At 40.7% G+C, this 14,892-nt stretch overlaps 2 protein-coding genes across 4 annotated transcripts in view; one reads left to right on the forward strand and one right to left on the reverse strand.

Moving 5' to 3' along the window:
- Positions 1-3,349, reverse strand: part of LOC148343083 (oxidation resistance protein 1A) — a 10,638-nt gene extending 7,289 nt beyond the window's left edge. Inside the window, exons 1-4 of one of the 2 annotated variants that reach the window (XM_088315093.1) lie at positions 3,066-3,349; positions 1,873-2,087; positions 1,166-1,371; positions 503-579 (exon numbers count right to left, since the gene is read on the reverse strand). In XM_088315093.1, the coding sequence (XP_088171219.1) occupies positions 503-579; positions 1,166-1,371; positions 1,873-1,967 (378 nt within the window). In that variant the 5' untranslated portion in view covers positions 1,968-2,087; positions 3,066-3,349. The remainder of the gene's footprint in view (positions 1-502; positions 580-1,165; positions 1,372-1,872; positions 2,088-3,065) is intronic. The other variant, XM_088315085.1, reaches the window with a different exon arrangement.
- Positions 3,194-8,643, forward strand: mtfr1l (mitochondrial fission regulator 1-like). 2 transcript variants are annotated; one of them, XM_088315111.1, is made up of 8 exons: positions 3,194-3,563; positions 4,345-4,495; positions 4,603-4,710; positions 4,789-4,898; positions 4,989-5,200; positions 6,255-6,633; positions 7,199-7,335; positions 7,457-8,643. In XM_088315111.1, the coding sequence occupies exons 2-7, from the start codon at positions 4,481-4,483 to the stop codon at positions 7,314-7,316; spliced, it is 942 nt and encodes a 313-aa protein (XP_088171237.1). In that variant the 5' UTR covers positions 3,194-3,563; positions 4,345-4,480; the 3' UTR covers positions 7,317-7,335; positions 7,457-8,643. The 2 variants fall into 2 exon arrangements, with proteins under 2 accessions (XP_088171237.1, XP_088171231.1); XM_088315105.1 differs by having other exon boundaries at positions 4,348-4,495.
- Positions 8,644-14,892: the final 6,249 nt, after the last annotated feature.

Consider the following 14,892-nt stretch of genomic DNA (forward strand, 5'->3'; position numbering starts at 1 on the left):
GAACTAAAATTTCATGAACTCAACTTCATATAACACGTAATCCTAACCCTTCAGAGGGACAAAAACACCCCTGCCGCAATTAAACACACATTGAACAAGAACTAGCTAACAATAGCGCTACGGCGCATTCCTGTGCAGAGGTCAACGGATATTGGCGCTGTTTGTCTAGACGACACAAAGACTAATGAATTATTCCAACTGAAGCGCTTAGCTGATGAATAAAAAAAAGAGAAAATACCTTTGCGAAAACATGAGAATATGCAGTCATCCTGTTGTAAAGGCTCTGAAACACATTCAGTCTACCCATGATCATCGAAGCATTTGTCTAAGAAGTGAACCTTGAACACTCTTCCTTTATCATTTCCCAGCCATAAATTACGTAGTCATATCAGCAACGCCAAACATTTCCTAAACTAAATATAATCGAGAAAACATTTCCCAGTATCACTTTTTTTTTGCCTTTGGCTCGTTCATCAACCATAAATTAATGTGTGTGACTGACCGTGCTGCTTTTGGCCTCATGTGACAATTGTGCCATTTGCTCTTGCTTCACTGCGGTGTTGGAGTCCCATGAGGTCCCTGTGGAAAAAAAAAACAGTCATGCTTTAAATAAATAAATAAATAAATAAATAAATAAAATAAAATAAAACAGCCCACTTACACTTTTGTCATCACATAACACTACAGTGGAGAATAAAGTTGAAAATTTCAGTTTAGAACATTGACTGTCAAAGAGTGCTCTAGTACAACTAACGCCGCTTTGGCTCACTCTAGTGGTACTTGAAATAATCACTGCCCAAGTACAAGTTAGTTGTATTTAATTTTTTTTGTACAGTTTCTCTACATGACTTTAGGTGAACACTGTGCATAATGTTAAGGACCTTGCAATAGTATTATATTCATGAACAGTTAGACTTCCCACATCACCGAATTTTAATGGTGGTCATTATCGTGGTAATTGGAGCATTCGGTATATACTGGACACATTATATTTAATCAAAATTTCACTGTCAATAATATTATACTTCCCACTCATAGTACAAACACTACTGTAGCATAATTCGATTATATTTATTACTGAGTTTTTTTCTGGTTACGAGTTGAAGCGAATATTTTTAATTTAGGGTATTCCAAGTTAACATAAATGAAGCAAATGAGAAGCAACCTTGCAAGTAATACTGTCGCAGTATCGGGTTTCTGATGTGCGGGATATGGTCCAGAGGTCGGCCAGGTGTGGTTTGGTATTGATGATGATGCTGCAGGTTGCTGGCTGAAGGCTCCTGCAATCCTCGGGCCAGAGGTTGAGTGTCCCAGGGCCGCTTGGCGAAGTGCGGAGGCTGAGAGACACCCGAAGGCAGTTTTGAACCCAGCCTGAAGACACATCATGGAAAGGATACATGTCATATTTTTCTATGTTCACATTATTTTTTTTTTAATATACAATTATGTTGAGGGCAAGTTTTCCCATTAAAAAAACAAACAAACTAATTGTTGTCAAATCTCTTTAGATCAGTGTTCTGATTTGTTATGCTTAGGAACGATTTATGCCTTGGCTTTGCACTCACTTACTGGAAGATTTAATTTAATAAAATGTAAAATTGAGATTAGTTAAAATGGTGTCTCTTAAAATAAAATTGTGCCAACATGTCATATCTTTGTAACAATAAAGTAGAACAAATGCAGCTAATGAGGGTTTCTTTGCAGCATTTCTGTGCTAAAAACATTATTGTTCATTTCATAATCTTAAACAACACATTCTTTGTGCTGCCAACAGAGATGAATGAAAGGCTGGATTGTGGCACATAAAAACCTGAAAGGCAAAAGCCAGCCAAATATGTTGAGAGGCTTTTTTCCTATCGCCATAATCCTAACCTGGTCTTCACATTGCCAAAGTAGCTGGTCCGGGTCTTGTCCCTCTGTGGCTTGTGGTCCATGGCGATGTCCATCCTCCTCACAGACTGAGCCATCCTCTCTGTGTCTTTAGTCTGACGCTGGCTGCGGTCCCGCTGTAGAAGGATGAGGGGGCTCAACTGGCATCCTTTCTCCTCCTCTTATTCCCCATGACTGGCCTGTCTTTTTCGCTCCCGCTTTATAGCACAACACAAAGCAGCAACTTAACTGGTGCAGAGGGGGGTCAGGTTGCATACATGGATGGATTTTTGCAGATGCAGGAAAGTGATCTTAGTGGACTAATGGAGCCAGTTGTCCAATTCAATTAGCATGTCAAATCAATCGAAATATGCTGGGGGTGTAACCAGCTCTTACATGGAGACATGCAGTTTATAGTTAGTGTTCTCTCATCTGTGAGTATCACGACTACACACTTTTTCATAATTGAGGATCACGTCCCTGCTCATATTTAGGGAGGTGGCTTTGGTCAGAAAGTTGTTTAAGCGAGGGTACATTCAATTCTTCGTAGTAATTTATAAACTTAATTCCAACTTTAACTAGTCTGAAAATTGTAAGTATTTTCAATCAATAATGTAACTTTCTTGATCTACCTATGCCAGCGACATATAGTGACAAGAAGAACAATTAAATGTTCATCCTCTTGAGGGCAGAAGGGACAATTAACCTGTGTATCCACCTGTTGCCATTCATAAAGCTTTTTGTTGAATGAAATGGATATCATACTAAGTAATTATATTCGTTTAATTGTGTGCTGTGCGATTTTTCTAATGCAAAATATGAGCCTTGGCTCAATAAAGGCGGGTAAACACTGCCCTAAAAGCTTCAGTCATTCCACTCGACCTCAAAGAACTATATGCAGACGTAAATGCTGCATTATACAAAATTGTATTATCAAATCACAGCATAGCAATGCAACATTCCAAAGGCCTGCAGCCATCATTGCGGGTGGTGATTTGTTTGATCAGCCGAGCGTCCTTTGACAACGCACACCCATGCAAAGATATAAAAAAAAAATCAGGGTGCTTCCAGGAAGTGGTGTCGAATACGTTAATCGCCACTGGGAAAGTACAGAACGATTGAGGCTGAGAAGCAGCAAAGGACTGGATGTATAACAACAGAGCAACTTCTGAATGGATGGGAGATGCTTTACATACCGGTCACTCGCTGAAGGATGCCGAAGACCGCCGTCCTATCGTGGTAGAGTTATGATATCGTCGCAAGCGAGAGAATGCTGCATTCACGGTCCGCCCACTAGCTCATTTAAGGAGAATGCAGTTTTCGCCCTGTCAGAGCCGACTTCCTGCAAAAGCGGAATTTGGTTCGAGGGAACTATCTTGGTTAATCAGAGATGAAAAAAGTCGAAACTGTAGCGGTTCGTTGCTCTTTTAATGTTCCAACCATTGTACTTTTAAATTTGAAAGGCTGTTAAATGTGCTCGCTTGGGAACTGAAAAAAGACACACTTATATTAAATAGTGCTCGGCGCAACCTGTAGGGGTGCCGTGATACAAAATCATCTCAAATCCGTCACCGGAAATTGACCGCCGGTTTCCGGCAATGAGCAACAACACAGACATAACTGTGAAAGACGAAAAGGAGAAACTGCGCCTCGAATAACATTCACCGCTTCAAACCTTCCAGCTTTCATTTGCAGTAAGTTCAGTTTTCGTGTTTTTAGTTTTATCTCCGGATTCAAACGCAGCCTTCGTGAAATCGGGGCATACTTTGAGGGTCATCGTCTATGCCACCGAAGCTAACACACGGCCTTGCGTGTGTATTTGATACAGTTAGCCGCCGGTGCTAATAATTCAGTGACTCTGCCTACCTTCACGCACTTTGGCATCCTTGGATTTGATACCATCATACTTAACAAAATTAATTTAACAGCACCTAAACTGTGGCGTCATGAATTGAGGAATATATATATATATTTTTTTAATGAATTAATCGAAGAGTGCGTAAACGGTGACGTCATGACTTAAAGAAGACATCTTCAGTTCCCTGGTATCTTTTATAAGATCTGCGAAGAGCGTTCTAAAAAATACCCGAAGCTTAATAATCATTCCACTCTTTACACACTATTGTTTTTTGTGTCGCTGAAAAGAACTTGTTTTGAGTTTGTGACACTGTTGTGCGACAGCCCTCGTCCCACTGCTCATACTGCTCGTCCAATGGCAAGTACACATTTCGTTACTATGACGACCAGGGGCAGAGATTGGGGTACCTGCACGTAAAGGCCTGTTTTCCAATAAGTGATTCACGTCTGTTTATTTTCATGAGTTTAAACGCTGCAATTCAAGAATTAGGACATATTCACCAATTTATAATGCAGCACCTTTAAATCTGAACCATTTTAGTAGTTCATTCTTCTAAAGTTAAACTTATTGGGTAAAGCATTGATGTGTCTTCTCTCCCTTCGCTTGTGTCTCCCCAGCAGATGCTCTGAGTAATCTCCAATCTACATTCCGAGAGTTGTCAGATTAACGTGGCATCTGTTCAGTGAACTGCTCAGTCTTGAGCCACTAAGAGCACCAAAGCGTCGGTGCTCCTCGGCAAGCTGAGTCGTCATCATGGAAACCCAAACAGTAAGGCTTCCCTTTTTTCGAACATCAATTAGTGATGGTGCAGGCGTGTAGATTTTTCACCAGTGGAAGGATTCAGGATTCTGATTCCTTGTCTTCATTTGGTGCAGGACGTTATTCCTATCTGGCAAAACAAGCCTCATGGATCCACTCGCAGTGTGGTGAGGAGAATAGGCTCCACTCTTCCACTCAAGCCCCCACAAAGAGCGTGTTTCCAGGTATTGCCCCCTCACCTCCATTCTTGAAATGTTTTTTTCTTTATATACAATAAAATACCTTCATGTAACCTGTTTCAGGAACTACCTGGCCTTCCCGCTCTACGCCCCATGGACGGCCCCATGGTTCCCACCTTGGCAGATATTGCCTGGATTGTTGCAGATGAAGAGGAGACATATGCCAGAGTGCGGTAAAGACAAATACAGGATTTTTTTTAGATTAATTTTTTTAGTTCCCACACATGCTCGAAGCTTAACTGTCAGGTTTTCCCTCCTCGCAGGAGTGACAGTCGCCCTCTCAAACACGAATGGAGGCCCACACCGCTCCTGGTGCTACACAGGAACTCGTCTGTGCCCAACTTCCGCCGAGAGGGCAAGCGGGTGGAAGGCCTGAGGAAACCTGGGGTGACTGCGCTCAACCGCACCACCGCCCTGCAGGATGAGCTGAGCAAACTTCGTGCACAGATTGCAAAGATTGTGGCCGGCGATACTGGTAAGTCCATTATCGTTGCTGGAAATGAGGCTCGGGATAAAAACACGACCACAAGTTTCACCTATTGACATTTTCAAGAATAGCATTGTCTCATAATGAGAGAGTTTCTCAAATTTCCCCATTGTGGGACTAATAAAGGACATCTTTATCTTTATCTTTACATTTCAAATACACCGGCACCTCCACAGTCTATTTTAGTGGCACTGGTTAACTTCCAAGTGATTTTAGAACAATTTTCCTGAAGGATGTAAAATAAAGTGACATCAGAAAACCTTTACTTATGGGCAGTCGAAGTTGAATTTTAATATGCTTAACTTAATAATTAAATTTTTTGAACAAATTATTAATATGAAATCAAATGTGATAAAACGCCGATAAACATCCAATATGGGAAAATAATTCCTGGGAAACCTGTGAAAAATCCCAAAAATACTGATTGAAAAAGGGAAACAAAATCCACAAATATACAAATCCGCGAGTGCCGAAGTGCAAAGTTGGAATATCACCACTAGATAGCAGACCTGTCTTACACTTTCTTATACTGCCCTATACTACAACTTGAATGAATAGGCCTAATATTTTTTTACGGATTTGGAATGCTACACAGGACAAACATAGTTACTTCAATGATCTAAAAATTTGTACTGGCATGGTTAACTTCAGTGAACTTTGGGTGACCCGACACACTTGGTGGCCACCTGCCCACTGTTAATGTAGAACCCCGTTTAACAACATTTATGATTGCAATTGTAATTTACAGTGGTGTACAACTATATTGGGCGCTGACATCAAAACAAAGCATTAATGTCTTTGTCATCACAACTCTTATATTAGATCTCACCAGCCCGTGCAGAGGCAGCTTGGTCAGTGGATTCAGTCAAGAGGTCTTGGGTTTTAATACCAGATCAGTGCTTGTGCGTGGACATGGATTTTAAGTTCATTCACGACTCTAAATGATCCTTAGGTGTGAATGAGAAATGGATTCATCAGGTGTACCTAATGTCATGGCTGGTGTATGTAAACCATTGCTACAGTTTCCCTGGCTTCATTCCAGGCTCCAACCCCTTAACCCCTGACCTGCTCTCCCCTGACGACACCACCATGAGCTTCTCCATGGCGCCCTTCGAGACCGCCCCGTACCAGCCGGCGGCCGCGGCAGCAGCTTCCTTTGTCATCAGCGACGTCACCGAGGAGGACGAGGAGGAGGAGGAAGACGATGACGACAAGGACATGGTGTCCGTGGTGTCTGAGCTGGTCCCCGACCCCCTGCCGCCGGTGTCCATGACGGCATCGGCCACCTTTGACCTTGACAGGCCCAGCATGGACTATCGGGAGGCGGAGGAAGACACGGTGTCGCTGTCCAAGTCCACCAGTTTTGCTGACGTGATGGACATCTTGAAGGACATGAACCGCATGAAGATGAGTAAAGACAGGTACAAAGTGGCAGACACTACAATGCATGCAGTGATTTCTACATATTTTAAACTTGCCATTAGTTTCCTTTGAGATATCTGAACAATTTCCGTGTTTTCCGGACTATAAGCTGCTACTTTTTTCCTAGATTTTGAACCATGCGGCTAATACAACAGTGCAGCTTTTCTGTGGATTTTTCTTTCACCGGTAGGGGCGCTCTATAGTTCAGAAAATACGCTAAATAAATCTCGACATAATTTTTTTTTCTCTTGGGTCTATTCTGTTTTAATTAGCCAAGTTAAAAGGCACTGTTTATGTACCTTCACAATTGTTCTGTACATGCAGTAAACAAATAATTTTTTTCAACATAGAAAACTGTGGCTTATGGCCTGGTGCGGCTTGTATGTCTTTTTTTCCCCCCTTTCAAAAAAGAGCTGCTGCGGTTTATATGCATGTGCTCCTTATAGTCCGGAAATTACGTTAACCAAATTCAAATCAACAGCGCAATGTGGTAGAATACAATTTTCAAAGCCTACAATTTTGAAAACAAAACAAAAAAAAAAACGGTTTTATTCTTAATGTCAGGAATAACCGAGGCTGTACGTCCTTGAGAGAGGAGGACTCGGCTTCACTGATCTCCGAAGCTCTACGAAAAAAATTTGTCCTGAAGGAGGAAGACAGCATTGCCGTGAAGCGGAAGTAGTCCACACCGGCTGCTCCGTGTAAGTCAGACTGCATTTTCATCCACGCGATGTAATGACAGCAGTGTTCTTAATCAGTTCTTTCTCTCTGCTCCACCCCCTCCCCCTCCTTTCCCCCTCCATGAACTTTCTTGGTCTGCAGCCTTGCTCCTCAGACCTCAATGCAGTAGCTGCGTGCTGCCAGTTAGAAAACAAATGTGCGTCCTCTATAGTCAATATCTTGCTCCAGTTTTCAAAACAATGACTCAACAGACTGTTTCAGCTGAGGAGTGACCAGTGGCCCCCTTTAAGGAGCACTTTTTACCCATCCAGCTTTGAAAAGGAGGGTTTTTAATCAGGATTTTTTTTCCCGGTTCTGTATCATACTTGAAAATATTTGCGAGTACACACAACAGGTTTAAAGTCGGCGTATACGCTGAGCCTATATGGTCTGAAACAGGGGTGGGGAATGTTTGAGTTACACGGAACCCACGGGGGAGTTGTATACCGCTCGAAAGATTCCAATATGTCAAGTGGTGCTAAAACCAAACTGGTACACATGGTAGAGTATAAGTTGAATTGGTGTGATGATTATGGACCCACAAAGTGTGAGAATCCCCTCCGATTGGACCTCAATGCCATTAAAAAACAATCTCAGAGGAACTCTTACAATAAAAATACCAACTACATCTTTGTTTCATAAAATCAGAGAACTTGATTAAACTGAATTGGCCCCCGATGGGAACGGTTCCACACCCCTAAAATAAAATGTGGGACGCTGTGTCTGATCCAAGCTCGTGGCAGCCTTTTGAAGTAGACCAAGCAAAGAAAATTGAGCTGTGTGTGTGTTTTACATGACTTTGTACAGGAACCTGTGAGTGGTGATTCTAAGTATTCCTGGTGACGCCTTACCGCACGTCTGTTGCCTGCTCAAATGCCTGATTTTATTCACCCATGCTCCCGACTGTGCCACAATTTCATTTTTTATCAACCCATCCTTTATTGCCTAACATTTTTTTGTCTTATTTGTTGATATTATTTAGTGTGTTGTTTTTTTTTTTTCTACACTAAGCAATGTGTAGAAATGACCCCCTCACAAAAAAAAGGTTTGCTGTTATGACACTTTTACTTCCACATGCACCATCTATTTTTCGGCGGGAGATCATCGCTGTTAAGATAAGGATGATCAATATTAATGCATTTCAGTCTCCGGACAGGTTAGATTATGCCTCACTTTTTCCATATATCTTTGTTGGGTTGAACACACCTCCACATTGTACGAAATGTATGTTGATTTTTTTTTTTCTCCTGTAATGGTTTGTAAATAAAGATTGAGCTGATGTTTTGAAACGGTCGTCTTTTTGTCTTTGAATAGCCTCATCATTGTCAAAAACCACGGACCTGTTCCAGCCCCCCAAAAAACAGCATTATGCTTCATGTTTTTCTGCTTTCCTTCATTGGACACTGTTGCTCCTGTTATGTGCACTTTGGCCGTTAGGGGGCAGTACGACATACTACAAATGTGAAGAATAATCATAATGCATCAGATTTATATTGCGCTTTTCTGGAGGTAAATCTCAGTGTGGATAGTATAGTTTTTTTTCCCCCACACAGCACAGAGAATATAACGTGAGAGTTTTGTTGTATGTTCTGGTCATAATTCTCTTGTATCCAGCCAAACCACAAATCACAGATTGTTCCATTTCATATTCAAGTATATATATATTTGTCAGTCCACTCGTGTGGGTGTTATTTATTTATTATTATTATTGTTTTTTTTTTTTTTTACAAATTATTGACCAATCTAAAGAGTTGAAAATGGCTTGTTGTATTTGATGATGCAAATGTAATGGTTCAGAAAACGTGAAGTTTTTGGACATGCCTGCATTTTGAAGGTACAAGATTTTAACTCGACTCTAGCGATATGTTGTTAGTGTTTGTGTTCAAATTTAAGTTGTTTACAATTTATAACGACGCCAGTTGCGTTAGCCCATTACGTTCCCAATTGTTAGCATGAAGCTAGTGCACTTTAAGGTTTCAACATTTCATTCGTTTTGTTTATTTATTTTTTTAAAGACACATGTCAGTGTCATTCACACATTTTAAATCCACCGTGGTTATGTACAGAGAAAAAGTAGATAAACTTATCCAAATAGTACTTCTGAATCCATCTAGTATGTTCCCGGTGCAGTGTCAAATATAACCACAAGGAGGCAGGAGCGCAACTAAACTGAAAGATGGACTCGTTTCAGAAATGTAACTGATCGCCCTAATATCAAACACTATATTATCACACATTCTGTCTCGTTCCCACCTTGTTTCCGAAATAAAACAACCCGAAGTGAGCCACAGGCTATTTTCTGAGACGGTCCTTGGCCTAGTTCACCTCCACCATGAACATCCTCCTAAATGTAGGTCCTGATAAATGTCTGGGGGGGATCCCTAAATAAGACTTACTGTCATAATTAGGTTCTGTTTAATATAGATAGATCTCCGTTCAACATTTTTTTTCTGCTAGCTTTTCCTTTGTGTTTCCTGCACATCTTCGTGTAGGTTGTGTGAATGATTATTTTCCTTGCAGAGCTTGCTAATGTGTTGATCATTTGACTCAGGTGTGTTGAAGAATATGAATATCTAAAACATGCAGATAGCAACTCTCGAGGACCAGAGTTCGACATCTGTGGTCTACACAACTGTTTCAACTGTATCGACCCCCCCCCCCCAACAATTTTAACCTGTGATGATTTTCCCACCTTTGTCACTTCATCTATACAAATAAAGTTGTATTGTATTGTATTAATCAATCATCAATCAATCAGACTTCATTTGTACGGCGCTTTCCATACATCACCACCAAAGTGCTTGACATTGTAAGAATAAAAAACAACACTCAATTGTGTCAATTGTCTTACCTGCATGTGTTCATGTTGCCTCCTGTTTCAAATTGCTTCACTTGTTGATGACCTCAATTACTGCTTTTAAATTTTCATGTGTATTTCGTTTGGTTGTCCCACTTGCTTAATATTGTTTGTGAATTCTCATTGATTGGCTTGATTTTCCCTGTTTCACCCCCAGTTTCAATTGCTTCACCTGCTTTTTTTTTTTTTCAATTCCTATCCTGTAGAACTTAGCTGATTTTTACCAATATTTCACTGTCCTTGTTGTATTGATGCTTCCAATCTTTTTTAAATACTTACCTCACCAATTTATCTCTTGCTGTTACCTCTGTTGATTACCTCACCTGTCTCGATTTCCTTACCTGTGTTGATTTTCCCACCTGTTTCGACTGTTCCACCTGTGAGTTGGTTCAAGTACTCAACCTTTAATCGTTGCTCCACCAGTGCTGGTTGAAAAAAAAAAATGTCTTCATTTATTCTCTCTTTGTCTGCTGATATAATTTACTTTTTGTCTTTTTGGCCCTAAATTGTTTTATTTATTTATTTATTTATTTATTTTAAACTGATTGGTTGAGTCTGACAAAATATGTTAAGCACTGCTATAGAGACCATTCATCATTCTGGCCTACAGCTCTGCTGAAACGAAACTAGAGGAGAACAAACTATTCTAACATCTGTTGTTTTTAGATTGCAGGTGTTGTCGCAGCTAATAGTCTTTAACATGCTGCATCCTCCCAACTCGTGACGGGAAATAACTTGGCTCTTGGGTCACATTTCCGAACATTGCCTCTTTTTTCCAGTCCGAAATGAATGTCTGAAAAGGGCCAAATGAAAGAGAAGGGAAGAACAAAGTGCTATCCTGTGAGAATTAAATGAAAATTTGAAATGTCTTCTACTTGCTTTTTTTTTTTTTTTTTCTCCCCATGCCAGATTGTGACTCACTCACATTTCCAGGCTGAATAACCTTCCATTTTGGAAAAAAAAAAGCAAAGGAAATACCAGCTCAGAATGCTCCGATGATCCCGCAAGCTTTCAAAGGCAGTCGTTGCATGTGAGAGTAGAGTCGCAACATGATCACCTGCCTCTGCGTAATTGTTAGAAAAGGAGACATCACTTGCATTCCCCCCAATCATTTAGAAAAGTTTGCAGCGGTCTTAACATGATGCAATGCTTTTTTTTTCTCCTTCAAAATCCAAATCCAGCAAATAGTTGCAGTCACAAATGGCCAGCACAGTCCACAATTTTAAGAAGTCACATGTAATGTATCGATGTGCCAATCCCAGCCGCCTTTAATTTATTTTTCTGCTCAGTTTAATTGTCATCTCCCTCGCGGTATCTAGGCAACGACCATAAATTGACGCAGAGCGAATGACAAAGGTCTGGATGAAGACAGGCGGCGTGCCCTATTCACCTAATCTCTCCCAGATGTCACCCACGCATGCACCCGCGTCATCAAAGACACAAAGCTGACACTTACGACTCACAACGGGACGCCTGCTTGCATTTACTTTGCCATTTAGTAAATTAAAATGAGGTGAAACTCGCAGCTGTTTGTGACACTTAAGGCCTGCGTCGTATTGTTTTGGGGCTCTCGCGACACTGAGGTGGCACTGTTGCAGCTGGGCTGACGTTCGGCCGCCTTGAGCGTATCAAGCAGATGCAGAATTAACCGCAGCTTGACTTGCTGCTGATTGGTCTGTTTTTCCATGTTTGGAATCAGCACGTGTACGTGGTAGTTAGTTACAACTTTATAACTTGATCCAGACTTTATTTTCACTCAGGCCTTCTCTGCTGGCCTAAGATAATCAAGAAAAAAATGATCATATTCTTCACATTGTTGTCATATTATATCCTAGTGTTGTATTTTTAGGTAAACGTTTTTATCCAATCAGAATTCAGCTCGCTCTTGTTGCCAGGCAGGTTTCACAATACCAGTTGCACGCACTATTCTTTCCGAGGCCTTCAGATCCAATCGTGCAGGCATCTCTTCTGTCAAAGTCAATGAGATTTCTGATTTGATTGACAGTTGCGAGAGCCAATCAGATCACGAGTTGGTTGCAGTGAGCCTTCTCGCTGACCTTACGCTGAAGGTGACGAACGCGTTTTGTGATTGGATACTCGCTTGTGAAGGGGCAGCGCTATGCAAAATCAATTTATTATTGAGGTCGTAACTGGTGACCGTTCGAAAATCTAAAATATATTCTTGCTTTTTTTAAACCACAATGGCCAAAGGAAGGAAAAGTGTGGATTTAATTGCAGATACACTTGCGAGGCCATTTTCAAGAGAAGCTAGGTGGTCCAACACTCACTTAGTACTGTGTAAGAGTGCTTCTGTATATTATTTGTTCAGTCGTGGTGTCATAAATGATGCTATTATGAGGGAGATTGATTCATGTCGGCCAAAGTAGGTCGACATGTTAACAACACTTGGAAAAAAATGGTCATTCCTAACTTGTAAAGGTCATACCTTATTTTGCGAAATCTCTTAAATTAAAGCTGAAAATGCATTTTATTTAAAAGCATTTTCTAATGGAAACATCACAAAAATAACATGAGCGTCAAAATATTAGTGGACCAATATTTTCACCTTCAAACCCCAGTGCATATTTATAAAATTTTCATTCAAAGTCTTTTTCCGCTCGCAAGTTCAAACCAACACCGAGTTTGCCTTTGAATAAGATTCATGAATCTCAAGCACATTTCGCGACGGGTTTGACACTCAGAAGGCGTACAAATTTCCTCCCGCTGCGACGCCGCTCAAATCCAGGCATCAATCTTTTCATGATTTTTCGAGTTTTTGATAGAATGGTGCCGCTGACCTGAACTGGTCTCCAGCTGGTCATCTCGGCCTCTCGGTGCGTGGCGGTCAGCGCTAACGAGGCGGCAGCTAAAAACAGACCAGGGAGAGCAGCTGGTGACTTTGGGACAGCACCCGTCTCGTGTCGGAAGCGCGTTGGCTTTGCTTTCATCTGCAGCGCCTTCGTTCAATGAGCGTTTAATTTAACACGTAGCATGAGCCATAAATATCCTCCTTTTCAATGTCAAATGATGGATGAGCAATCATTAATATTTCGGAGAAATGGAAAAATATATTTTTGCAGGCGCTTGTTTTTGTAAGTGCCGATATGGCGACTGTGTCAAGGCGCCCTTTGACCCCTGTATGACTTGTGATCCTTATGTTTTGTAAGCATGATTCTCATCCTGTTTTACTCTTTTACGACTCTTCAGAAACCAACAGGCGCATGTTTCTGCGGGAGCCTGCGTGGATGTCGAGAGTTCTCGGGACTGTTTCAAATTCCCTCCAGATAGGAAAACATTTGAAGGTCTGCTTGTTGCTGGGCAGAATTCAGGGGGCATCATTTCTATTGCATGTGCCTTGCATGTGACGATTTTGGGGAAAAAATTATGATCAAGTAATTTTTATTGATATTGACGTCACAATTCTAAATGGATTTAGCATTTATTAATTTATTAATAACTACAAAAACTCAACTTCAAGTATACCTTAATTATAAGAAAAATCAAAATATAAATTAGTTACCAGTGAAATAATAATATCCAATATTGAAATAATAGCAATCAAAACAATATATATAATTTTTTTTCTTTCTGCTGTACGCACTTTGAGGTACTTGCACAGACGTAGATACACTTAAGCTATATGGCGATTAGAAAGAGTAGAAGAAAAAAGTGGCAACGTTATTAACATTAATAGTTTCTCATATTAGGAAGAATATGTGCCTCAGAGTATTGTGATGCAACCTGTCTGTGTGTGTTCTTACAGCGTTTGAGTTTAAATGTTCATTATTTGAAGGTAAAGCCCTCCCGGATGCTAATGCTAATTTTTGCTAGCCGCTCAATTGTGCTTTCCATCGAGTATCAAGCTGATGATGTACGTAAAACAAAGTATTTATTTTTAAATACACAGTGTATGTAGTAATTATTTCTTTTGTGTGATTCATTTTACAGAAAAGGGAACTTGTATAAACACACTGTGTCGTTCGGCATATTAATTGCTTTTCGTCGATTATAATTTTTATATGACCCAAAATTGAAATCCCAATTAAAATGTCGATAATTTTTCCAGCCCTAGGCCCAATCCCAATCCCTGTCATGATCCTGTTTTATCGCGCCACAGGGTCTTCTGCTAGATCATGTTGGGGAACATCCTTCCCTGCCCCTAATGCAAAATCCCCACAACGAAAATTCCTTACACAACATTACACATTCCACACTGCTCAAAGGTTGTGTGACTTGACACCGTATTTAAAAGCTGCGTATCGCTCGAAATGACAATTGAATTCAACAGCTCATTATTTTTTTTTTCGACCCTTTAAATGTGATTTTAGAATGCCTTTTGTATGTCATTTAACCAAACTCACATTCATATGCACACAAACGCACCAGTGTCTCATTACGTTGTCATGTACCCTGCAGAGACTATTCCTAGGACAGCAACATAATAAGATCGCCTAATTAGCCTTGGTTCTTAGGGAATCTATTTGCCCACCGCTGTAACACATGCTGTGGAAGTTGTGTGCGGGGGTGTGCGTGTGGGGGTGTGTGTGTGTGTGTATAACGTCAAGCTGGTAATTGGCACACTTTAGATGACAGGCTTTAAAGGGCTATTTCAACCATTTAATAGCATGTGACATTTAATGTTCCTCCTTTCATTTGATGAGGTTCGAGATCTTGATAATCT

This window comes from Idiotropiscis lumnitzeri, chromosome 1 (genome assembly GCF_059441095.1).
Source record: "Idiotropiscis lumnitzeri isolate Australia: NSW breed Sydney's pygmy pipehorse chromosome 1, RoL_Ilum_1.0, whole genome shotgun sequence".
In the NCBI taxonomy this organism is placed as follows: domain Eukaryota; kingdom Metazoa; phylum Chordata; class Actinopteri; order Syngnathiformes; family Syngnathidae; genus Idiotropiscis; species Idiotropiscis lumnitzeri.

Coding starts and splice junctions, on each gene's coding strand:
- mtfr1l (XM_088315111.1), top strand. Junction 4,899..4,988: donor GAGACATATGCCAGAGTGCG/GTAAAGACAAAT, acceptor CCCTCCTCGCAG/GAGTGACAGTCGCCCTCTCA. Junction 6,634..7,198: donor ATGAAGATGAGTAAAGACAG/GTACAAAGTGGC, acceptor TCTTAATGTCAG/GAATAACCGAGGCTGTACGT.